Below are 12,016 nucleotides of genomic sequence, written 5' to 3' on the forward strand. Positions count from 1 at the left end.
CTATGAAAACCTGCAAAACCTGTCAGTCATATATGGCCGTCAGTCCGTTTCGTCTCCTGACATGCTGACACTGACCTCATCAAACACTGGATAGCCATACATGGAGAAGACTGGATCATCACCTCGATCTGCATATATGGAGCCGGCCAGCAACTCTACATCTGACCTGAAACCTCAAAACCTTATAGATCTCCAAATATGGAGCTGACCTGTTCTCACATTCCATATGTTGATCCTTCTCCACCCGTCCTTCCTCTTCGATGTCTCCCTTTTGACTGGTACCTGTCCAAGACGAGCCCTTCCCAGCCGTGCCCAGCAGCCGGAAAAAAAATAGAGTTCTAAACATGCCCAAAAATGAAGGCCCGGCCCTACCTGGGCCCTCATCAACCCCTGTACACTCAGACACTTCCCCCGCGGCCACCCTTAGATCTCCAAATATGGAGCTGACCCGTTCTGACATTCTATATGTTTATCTGACGTCATCAAACCCCGTACACTCAAGACACGCTCCATATATGGCCAGTACAGAATTCATTCCATATGTTGATCTGACCCCCCATGCCAAAGCGCCAGCGCTCGCCCAGCAGTCTGCCGTCACCCAGGCAGATGCGTGCACGCTTCTCGCCCTCAGGTCATGGTACTATTAGTTTAGCAGTGGCGGCCATTTTCTGGTTCCAGCGATCCAGACCCCATTAATTTTTGACTTCAACGATTCCTATATATAGGGCGTTACACATGGACCCTTAGAGCTAACTCTGAGAGTGTACATTGAAATGTAAAAGTTTGATAGCCACCGGTATTGTAAATGCAGACGTGAAGTCCACATACCAGCTCTGAGAGTGTGATGAGAACGGTTCTGGACACGGTTTCCAATGTGATGGAACCCATTCCTGGTTCCTCAATTTTGGATCCCATTCCTGCGGTTCCTTCGCTTCCGGGTCCCAAGTTAACCCTAGTTCTGACGGACGCGCCCAAGTTATACCTGGGACAGACACACGCACGCACGCACGCACGCACGCACGCACGCACGCACGCACGCACGCACGCACGCACGCACGCACGCACGCACGCACACACACACACACACACACACACACACACACACACACACACACACACACACACACGCTTTACAGGGGTGGACCAAATACAGCCTTCAAAATATATCGCGTTTATGAGAGCAGGATTTCAAAAGTGGGTGTAGGTTCAGAGGTTCTATTAAATAAGTATTTTAACACTCTTGTTTATTTATTTATGATTCTAAATTACTCCTAAAATCACTTTGGGGGGACACTGACACTGGGGGGGGGGGGGGGGATATATAACACCCCATCCCTCCCGGTATTTGCGCCTATGTCAGTATATCTGAAGAAGGGAAACAATCATCATTAAAGACTAAAGAGTGACAGCACATTTGAGAGACAAAGCCACAAGGCAACAACACTAATTTACGAGTGTGGGTGTGTCCAGGTGCACATAGGTGTGGCTGTCATAACAGTGTGACAGCCTGCTCCTCACCAACCAGGTCACACAGAGGACTCAGCTACAGAGTGGACATTAATGACAACAACTGAACTCTGCCCTGCACTCTTCTCTGCTTGATGAAACAACTTGTGAAAATGGAGAAGAGGAGCTCATTCATGACCCCCCTCTCCCTCTCCCTCTTCCTCCTCCTCATCATCATTGCTGCTCTTCAATTGGAGGCGTCTGTCCCGATGAAAACAATTCACTATGTGAATGAGTGGAAAACCTGGTCTGATGCTCAACAGTACTGCAAGGAGAACTTCACTGACTTGGCTTCTGGTGGTTATCAGAGAGAAGACCTGCTGAATGAGTTAGTGAAGAACGGAGACAGATCTGTGTGGATTGGTCTGTACAGAGACCCTGGGAACGCTTCTGTCTGGAGGTGGACAGGAGAAAGGTTGGTCTTGTTCTTAACCACCTTCAGCCTGTAATTACAAGTGAAAATGAAATGACCCTCCTGAATGCGGTGCATGCATGCGTGTGTGTGTGTGTGTGTGTGTGTGTGTGTGTGTGTGTGTGTGGTATGTATAATATATACGTATTATGTAATACAGTGTATATGTATATACGCACGCACGCACACATGCACGCATGCATGCACGCACGCACACACGCACACACACAATCTGTGTATATATATGATTATTGTCATGATGATTGTTGCTTTATTGCTTTATTTTCCGCAGAGGAGATGCCTCAGATGACGCGAGCTGGGCCACAACAAGTGAACGTGAAATGAAGAATTGTACCTATCTGTCCTTCCGTAAAAAAACCTGTCCCACTCTCAATGTAACCTCGGAAGCCAATGTAACAAAAGACTGTAAGCCTTCCGAATATAGAGGGTTGTACAATGCTCATTGTTCAGAGTCAAAGCTGTCCTACTGCTCTAAAGGGGATCAAGTCCAACTTGAGACTGAAGCCATGAGCTGGTACGATGCCCAGGAGAGCTGTAACAACAAGTCCATGGTCTTAGCCACTGTCACACAGAGCAACCAGCACACGTTCACTGCGATTGGTTGGACTTGGATTGGACTGCATATACCCCCGAACACACCCGGAAACTACACGTCTAAAGACATCTGGAAGTGGATTGGAACGGACTCACAGTACAACTGGGGTTGGGGAGAGCCGGACCATGAGAACTGTGGCGTCCTTCGCTTTCCCAGTAACATGTTGCACAGTGATTCTTGCTCAGATCGTCATCGATTCATGTGTTTCGTTGACAACGTGATCCTGGTGAAGGAGAACAAGACATGGGAGGAGGCTCTGGAGCACTGCAGGGCCATCGGCAGCGGCGACTCCAGCCGACATAATCATTACCGTGACCACCAGTATGACCTGGTGAGCCTGCAGTCTGAGGACGACCACCGCTACGCCAGGGACAAGATCCAGGAGGCCACGACCAATGAGGTTTGAGGGTTTGGGTTGACGGGTCACATTGTGGGTTGTGGAGAGAGAGAGAGAGAGAGAGAGAGAGAGAGAGAGAGAGAGAGAGAGAGAGAGAGAGAGAGAGAGAGAGAGAGAGAGAGAGAGAGAGAGAGAGAGAGAGAGAGAGAGAGAGGGAATGTTTTTCCAAAACATTGGATGAAATGAATGCATTTATATCTTGCCCTTACCCCTTATCCCTAAACGTATTTGCCGTTTTTTACTATTTAGATTTTTTTTTTAAATAGTTCAAATAGCCGATCTACAAGCTCACAACGTGGCGATGTAGATTGAACTATTTTAAAATGTTTTTCAAGATAGTAAAATATGGCAAAGAAGTTTAGGGATAAAAGGCTAAGGCGCCCAAGATAGGGCCATTGATCTCTTATCTTTCTTTTTTTATCTGATAGATTGTTGAAACAATCGAAAGTACTTTGTAAAGTTGGATTGTCCCCACGTTTGGGCAAATTCCTTTACATAGCGCTAACTCTAAAGGTAACTCAAACCCTATAATAATTCTAACACTGTGTGAGATGGAGGATGACTGATTTAAGCAGTCACACCTGGCCTGAGTAAAACTAGAACTGGGTGTGGCTGCGCACCTGTTGTGCATGGACCTGATCAAGGCACAACAGGTTAAATCAGTCATCTCCACAAACACTCAAGAGAGAGCCTCTGTCCGGACAGTGGAGACTGGAGAGCCATCTTCTCTCCTGTGTAAAAATGTTGTTGTTGTATTATTCCCTGCACATGGAGGAATAAAGCTACAGACTTAAAGGAGAATGCCATGCTAGAAGGCTTTCTTACCTTTATTTGTAGTTGTTACGTCCCCACATCAATGAATTTAATTGAATTGCACTGAATTGAATGGGGCATTGGGGTGTTATGCTAATTCGCTTATTTCCATCGCTCAAAAATCAAATTTATTTGTATATATCCTCTCTTCATAATCAAATGCAAATAGTATCCCAAGCGGCACACTTTAGTACTTATTTCGATGGAAATAAGCGAATTAGCACAAAAACCCAACCCCTTATATTAGGGGAAATAGCCAATAATGCACTTTTGCACAAAATAACACCTGGACCTCTTTAGTGGGTATACGTAACAACTACAAATAAAGGTAAGAAAGCCTTCTAGCATGGAATTCTCCTTTAAGGAAGCTGTCCTGTGTCGTGTCCTTCCTTGCACGGTCACACAGTCGGTATAGTGCTGTCGCCTCACAGGCTCACAGCTAGAAGGTCCTGGGTTCGATTCTCGCTGGGGAGGCTGTGGGTGCTGGCGGCGTGTTCTCTCCTCCGCGTCATCAGTGCCCGTACCCGAGGTGGGGTTGGCGAAAGGGCCTTTCTGTGTGGAGTTTGTATGTTTTACCCTGGCAAAAAACATGCAGTTATCGTGGTCTCTAAAGTCTAAACTGCCTCCTCCTGGCCACCCGGGGTATGTGATGGAGGGGAAAGGAACTGGCTGGAATAACGTGTTTCTTCCACAAGTTCCTTCCTATGTCCTACCAGGGAAACCCCTAGCTGCCAGGTGAAAAGAAGCAGCTTGGACTCCTAGCTCATGCATTGAGGGAAGCATGAGGTCAGTCCGTTGCTCTCCCCAGGTTTGCAGAGGGAGTGTAGGGAGTCCAGGATTACATTAGATAATTGACGCTGGGTGAAAAAATGGGTTACAAAATCGTCAAAACGTCTCTTCAAACCTTGGCCATAATGTTTGTCCCGTTCAGAACTCACATTTTTCATGTGAGTTCTATTTAGCCTATTTAATAATATGCAGTTATCAGGACGGCATAGACCTAATTAAAGCACAGTAACACTTGACCTCCTTTGCTTTCCATGTTGTCCCCAGGTGTGGACAGCTCTGCGTTTCCTGGCGGGCCAGTGGCTCTGGGTGGACGGGGAACCACAGCAGTACCAGAACCTGCCACTGTGTCCAGCCTGGGGGCGGCACTGTGGAACCCTACCCAAAGACCACAGCACCCAGTGGCAGATCAGGGACTGCATGGAGAGAAGGAACTTCCTCTGCATCAAAACCCCAGCAGGATAGACAGAGGAATGGTAGCCAGGCAGAACAGCTGGGATTTGTGGTCATTTATATAGTAGGGCCTATAGAGTATAGACAGTACTATATACTGTACTACTATGTTGGTTATTTCTTCACTTATGCTATGCTTGTTAGAGTGATATATACTGTTTACTTGACCACAAACGCTAATAATTATATTTAGGTTAATTTAGGTTTGATGTTTACCTGGTGTCCAAGATACTTTGTATCACTTTGTCTTCTTTGCTCTCTTATGTGACTATATTTACACTGTCATTTGTAGACTCGAGTTCTTACCGTTGATCTGATATTGCACTTAATAATTAATGGATAAGAAATGTCTTCTACTGTATAGCCTATACCTGAATTGTATGAATTGCAAATTGAATAATACATTTTACATTTTATTTATTTATTATTGCCAACTGCCCTACAAAACCAAAGTCTAACCTAAGTACGGTCCATGCAACCAACACCGTACAGTATAAAGCTCATCTCCAGACGTCTTCTGTTCACTATCCTAGAGTGTAAAGAACTCTATTGTGTGTTCACAGGGACAGTTACCAGTTCTAACCTGACTCCGCCAGATGGAGGCAGCATTGAGTTCACAGGTTGTACTCTCTACTGTCACCATCTGGCTGTCACACCTACCCGTGTTCAGACACTATTACTGGGCATGTAATGCCAGGGCCCTAACCTACTGGCAATGGGGACTCTCAGAAAAGCATTAATGGCTTGATATAGATAGAACTAACAGCATCAATAAATGCTCCCTTTCAACAAGCAATATGGTTGGGGAGGATTTTATTGTAAAAAACTCATTTTTGAAACAAATAAAATCTACCCTCAAACTGCCCGATGTCTCTATCTATACCCCTATTTGTAAAAATTCACTGACTGGGCTACTAAAGGGCTTTCCACTGTTGGAGATTTATACATGGAGAAACGCTTTGCATCATTTCAACAGTTAAGAATTACATTTGAGCTACACCAGTCACACTATTTTTGTTATCTTCAAATTGGACATTATGTTGCGGTATATTTTGGAACCACATTTTATCAATATAGCCTAAATCATGTTAAAACTAGACAGACTAAATTCACATCTAAAATAGTAAGCCTGATAATACTATGGTCTCACCAACAGGACCAAAAGGCTAGACATTCAGGCCCCATTCTTCACAGCTGGCACTATGCTAAATAGCCAGGCCTACTCTGATCTAGGAGCATTCAGACCAGAGGTCTCCTGTTGTCCTTCCTGGTGACCAATACCTTATTTAGACATGACCATTTTGGTAAAGGGGGGTTGGGATCACCTTTGCATTCTTCCCTTTGTTGTCTCTGTCTCTGTATCTGTATAAGGTCTACTGAAAATGCCTATCTGTGTGTTAGTGTGTGTCCTGCCGTCAGGCTGGGTGCATGCATGGCTCCGGCCATGCATCTGAGCTGTACTTTGTCTTTGAAATAAACCTGGACTTCGAAACCTTCATTCATCTGTCTGCCTCCGCGTTTATCCTGAGTACTTTGCCTAAGTATTAGAAGTTTGTTCATGAGCTTTACAGAGAGGAAAAGCGGTCTCTCTTTGGAGTTAATTTACTTCAATTGGTGCGACGTAACCGGTGTCTTTGATGCGTTTTTTGCGTCAGGCAGAAGAGAGTCAGGGGCTTTTTTTATTCAGTCTAATTTTGGCGGTTGGTGGTTGGTTTGATTTTTTGGCGGAACGGCGTTCGTCTACAGCGGGAAGAAGTGGTCTTCTCTTCGGCGAGAATGGAGGACAGCGCAAACGGTGCGCTCCGGATCTCCGATGTGGAACAGGGAGGGAGAGGCCCTCTACAGCGCGTCGACGGGGAACGTGCTTCTCTTCACGTCTCGGCGGGGAGCAGCGGATCTCCAACCCGAGGAGCGGCGATGCTCAGCGGCGATTCGAGGGGGATCCTTGGCTTCATCTGCTCGGCATTCAGCGGTCGAAGGGAGGCGGGGGGACCCGCTTCTTCGGCTCTGCTCTGCTTGGCGGGGCGAGGCAGTTGCTCTACGGGGCTCGCTACGGTCTGCTTTGGTGGCCATCTGCGGTTCTCGTGAATTCGCTTTGTCAGTCATGTGTTGTGATTCATGACTGAAGGGAGGAGGTGTGTAGAATTCATTTCGAAATGGACAAGAGGACAGTGTCAAACAGCGGCCGTACGGTGCAATGTACTGATCATACATTATACACGACACGGGCCGAAAAAGGACACATCTCCGTGGCGGCGCGTCGAGGAACTCGAGCCTTGTTGCCCGTGCGTGGTGACTGATGGACAAAGAGGTTATGTATTGTTGTGAAAGTGATTTTTAATTGCATACTAGGAAAATTGGAAGAGAAAATATATATTGTTTTCAACATGAATTAGTAGGCATTATGTTGATTGTATGTTTTTTCGTATAATTTGATAAGTTGAGTCATGAGTAGCCTACTTATGGAACAATGAGGTAATTTCCTAGAGACGTGTAGAGAATATTAGTTGAATATTGCTTAGACTCTGGCCTGTTAACGTATTTTTACCTGCGTTATCAACTGGACGTGATGCGTAGTACTACCTTAGTAGAGCAGAATTTTATTTCAAGCATTATAAACGTATATGTTATAGCATGTCCTAAATTAAGCAGTGAGGATGTTTTTTCGCTTTATAGTGGTGTCTAGGTTTTTAATGTGTTGATTAGCAGGGTTGGGCCTGGTCCCAAGCCATAAACACGCCCGATCTCGCTTATTTGTAATCAATCAACATTTCAGATTAGATTTTAATAGAACACTAAAAGATTCTACTGATGCTGAACCGAAATTTAGTTATGTGTAAAGTATGTAATGAGAATTGCCTGAAGAAGTTATGTAACCTAGATTCCGTTTGTCTCTGTAACCATTTGAATTCTAATGTAATTGTTTGTTTGTCTTAGGCCTATCTGTTGTTTTTAATTTTATCTTTTCTTTGTGTCAAGGGAGGAGGTCCAAATGTGGTTCCTTTTATTTTGTGATAAACGTGTAGTACGTTTAGCAAGGGAGGAATGCGGTATATTTTGGAACCACATTTTATCAATATAGCCTAAATCATGTTAAAACTAGACAGACTAAATTCACATCTAAAATAGTAAGCCTGATAATACTATGGTCTCACCAACAGGACCAAAAGGCTAGACATTCAGGCCCCATTCTTCACAGCTGGCACTATGCTAAATAGCCAGGCCTACTCTGATCTAGGAGCATTCAGACCAGAGGTCTCCTGTTGTCCTTCCTGGTGACCAATACCTTATTTAGACATGACCATTTTGGTAAAGGGGGGTTGGGATCACCTTTGCATTCTTCCCTTTGTTGTCTCTGTCTCTGTATCTGTATAAGGTCTACTGAAAATGCCTATCTGTGTGTTAGTGTGTGTCCTGCCGTCAGGCTGGGTGCATGCATGGCTCCGGCCATGCATCTGAGCTGTACTTTGTCTTTGAAATAAACCTGGACTTCGAAACCTTCATTCATCTGTCTGCCTCCGCGTTTATCCTGAGTACTTTGCCTAAGTATTAGAAGTTTGTTCATGAGCTTTACAGAGAGGAAAAGCGGTCTCTCTTTGGAGTTAATTTACTTCAATTGGTGCGACGTAACCGGTGTCTTTGATGCGTTTTTTGCGTCAGGCAGAAGAGAGTCAGGGGCTTTTTTTATTCAGTCTAATTTTGGCGGTTGGTGGTTGGTTTGATTTTTTGGCGGAACGGCGTTCGTCTACAGCGGGAAGAAGTGGTCTTCTCTTCGGCGAGAATGGAGGACAGCGCAAACGGTGCGCTCCGGATCTCCGATGTGGAACAGGGAGGGAGAGGCCCTCTACAGCGCGTCGACGGGGAACGTGCTTCTCTTCACGTCTCGGCGGGGAGCAGCGGATCTCCAACCCGAGGAGCGGCGATGCTCAGCGGCGATTCGAGGGGGATCCTTGGCTTCATCTGCTCGGCATTCAGCGGTCGAAGGGAGGCGGGGGGACCCGCTTCTTCGGCTCTGCTCTGCTTGGCGGGGCGAGGCAGTTGCTCTACGGGGCTCGCTACGGTCTGCTTTGGTGGCCATCTGCGGTTCTCGTGAATTCGCTTTGTCAGTCATGTGTTGTGATTCATGACTGAAGGGAGGAGGTGTGTAGAATTCATTTCGAAATGGACAAGAGGACAGTGTCAAACAGCGGCCGTACGGTGCAATGTACTGATCATACATTATACACGACACGGGCCGAAAAAGGACACATCTCCGTGGCGGCGCGTCGAGGAACTCGAGCCTTGTTGCCCGTGCGTGGTGACTGATGGACAAAGAGGTTATGTATTGTTGTGAAAGTGATTTTTAATTGCATACTAGGAAAATTGGAAGAGAAAATATATATTGTTTTCAACATGAATTAGTAGGCATTATGTTGATTGTATGTTTTTTCGTATAATTTGATAAGTTGAGTCATGAGTAGCCTACTTATGGAACAATGAGGTAATTTCCTAGAGACGTGTAGAGAATATTAGTTGAATATTGCTTAGACTCTGGCCTGTTAACGTATTTTTACCTGCGTTATCAACTGGACGTGATGCGTAGTACTACCTTAGTAGAGCAGAATTTTATTTCAAGCATTATAAACGTATATGTTATAGCATGTCCTAAATTAAGCAGTGAGGATGTTTTTTCGCTTTATAGTGGTGTCTAGGTTTTTAATGTGTTGATTAGCAGGGTTGGGCCTGGTCCCAAGCCATAAACACGCCCGATCTCGCTTATTTGTAATCAATCAACATTTCAGATTAGATTTTAATAGAACACTAAAAGATTCTACTGATGCTGAACCGAAATTTAGTTATGTGTAAAGTATGTAATGAGAATTGCCTGAAGAAGTTATGTAACCTAGATTCCGTTTGTCTCTGTAACCATTTGAATTCTAATGTAATTGTTTGTTTGTCTTAGGCCTATCTGTTGTTTTTAATTTTATCTTTTCTTTGTGTCAAGGGAGGAGGTCCAAATGTGGTTCCTTTTATTTTGTGATAAACGTGTAGTACGTTTAGCAAGGGAGGAATGCGGTATATTTTGGAACCACATTTTATCAATATAGCCTAAATCATGTTAAAACTAGACAGACTAAATTCACATCTAAAATAGTAAGCCTGATAATACTATGGTCTCACCAACAGGACCAAAAGGCTAGACATTCAGGCCCCATTCTTCACAGCTGGCACTATGCTAAATAGCCAGGCCTACTCTGATCTAGGAGCATTCAGACCAGAGGTCTCCTGTTGTCCTTCCTGGTGACCAATACCTTATTTAGACATGACCATTTTGGTAAAGGGGGGTTGGGATCACCTTTGCATTCTTCCCTTTGTTGTCTCTGTCTCTGTATCTGTATAAGGTCTACTGAAAATGCCTATCTGTGTGTTAGTGTGTGTCCTGCCGTCAGGCTGGGTGCATGCATGGCTCCGGCCATGCATCTGAGCTGTACTTTGTCTTTGAAATAAACCTGGACTTCGAAACCTTCATTCATCTGTCTGCCTCCGCGTTTATCCTGAGTACTTTGCCTAAGTATTAGAAGTTTGTTCATGAGCTTTACAGAGAGGAAAAGCGGTCTCTCTTTGGAGTTAATTTACTTCAATGTCAGAGAGAATATCCCACAATTTGAAAACATACCAGAGAGCAATGCTTTTAATAAGCTTCTACAACTTCCCCCTGACTCTAAGCAAACGATTTATCGTTTTGTTTCTGTCTTTACTACTCCTGTATCTACCAATCGCTTGAAGGAAGCATGGGTCTCTGAACTGGGAATGGAGATGAATGATGAAATCTGGAAGAAGGGTTTATCGAGAATGCATTCTTGTTCCATTAATGCCAGATATCAGCTAATAGCCTAATACAATATAAAGTCATGCACAGAATGCACTATTCCAAGACAAAAGTGTAGGATCTATCCTACTACAACTTCCCCGGCGTGTCACGTAGTATGACTTCATGCTTACAGTGAACTGAGACCTTAATCCTATACCCTAGCCTTGACGCCAAATATACTTATAGATATTTTTCTCAACATATTTTATATTTATGATCAACTAAAATATTATTTTCAATCCAAGAGTTGTCTAACTAAACTACTACTACTACTCTACTACTACTACCACTACTACTACTACTACTTTCCTGCTAGACTTGCAGGGATGAAACAATGGAAAGGCACTGATGAAAAATGGGAGACTGAAATAGCTACATCTGTGTTGCAACAAAGTCGTTCTTCTAAGCTGGTGCTGCTGTAGTGCCTGAGTGTGTATGTGATGGTGCCTCAAATGACAGTAAGCATTGACAGAAGTATCCATCTTCCCTTCAAACCCGTGTCTCAGGTTTCAAATAACCTGTCATAAAATGACAATAATCTTGAGTACCATTTACAGTATGTGAACATAACCTCATTTACTCAGATTCTGTTTTAGTTCCCACTCTTTTGTGGAATGGGTAGTTCAAGTAAGTTCTTATTTGAAGGTTCTGAATGCCTGAACATGCCTGACTGACCTTACAGGTGATTATCAAAAGTCCTTTTATTTGCTATTCTGTGGCTGTTAGTTGACAAAGGACAGTCAAATCAGCAGGGTAGTGATTTATTTAAAATTAACATAATTCATCTTGCCTTTGCTCATTGTCAACAATGCTAAACCATTCAAACCTGGATAAAGGCATGAGTTTTCTTTGACAGTCTGAATAAAACTAGAGCAAAATGGAAACGGTGTTAAAGAAATCTGCAGGATCTGTAGCTATGCTCAGAAAACATAATACACAAACGAGGCAAGACAAGAATTCAGACTTCAAAAGTATGAGTGATTTTACTCGAGACTTACAGTGATTGAAAAAGTACTCAATGTAAAAGTATCTACTGCATGTATACAGAAATACTGTTACAAGTAAAAGTCCAGATTTCAAAATTTACTTTAGTAAAAGTACAAAAGTATTGGTATCAAAATGTACTTAAAAATGCCATAAGTAGAAAGTAGCCTATACTCATTATGCAGAATTTTCACGAGT

The 12,016-nt window shown here is 43.9% G+C and overlaps 1 protein-coding gene across 1 annotated transcript; it reads left to right on the forward strand.

The window, feature by feature from the left end:
* The first annotated feature begins 1,551 nt into the window (after positions 1–1,551).
* Positions 1,552–5,852, forward strand: LOC306924641 (secretory phospholipase A2 receptor-like). Its single transcript, XM_079503221.1, has 3 exons — positions 1,552–1,921; positions 2,211–2,934; positions 4,798–5,852. Exons 1-3 carry the CDS (start codon positions 1,602–1,604, stop codon positions 4,993–4,995), a joined length of 1,242 nt encoding a protein of 413 aa, XP_079359347.1. The 5' UTR covers positions 1,552–1,601; the 3' UTR covers positions 4,996–5,852.
* The last annotated feature ends 6,164 nt before the right edge of the window (positions 5,853–12,016 follow it).

The sequence above is a fragment of the Electrona antarctica genome (assembly GCF_951216825.1).
Source record: "Electrona antarctica genome assembly, chromosome: 6".
Lineage (NCBI taxonomy): Eukaryota > Metazoa > Chordata > Actinopteri > Myctophiformes > Myctophidae > Electrona > Electrona antarctica.

Coding starts and splice junctions, on each gene's coding strand:
- LOC306924641 (XM_079503221.1), top strand. CDS start 1,602: ATGAAACAACTTGTGAAAATGGAGAAGAGGAGCTCATTCATGACCCCC. Junction 1,922..2,210: donor TGGAGGTGGACAGGAGAAAG/GTTGGTCTTGTT, acceptor TATTTTCCGCAG/AGGAGATGCCTCAGATGACG. Junction 2,935..4,797: donor AGGAGGCCACGACCAATGAG/GTTTGAGGGTTT, acceptor TGTTGTCCCCAG/GTGTGGACAGCTCTGCGTTT.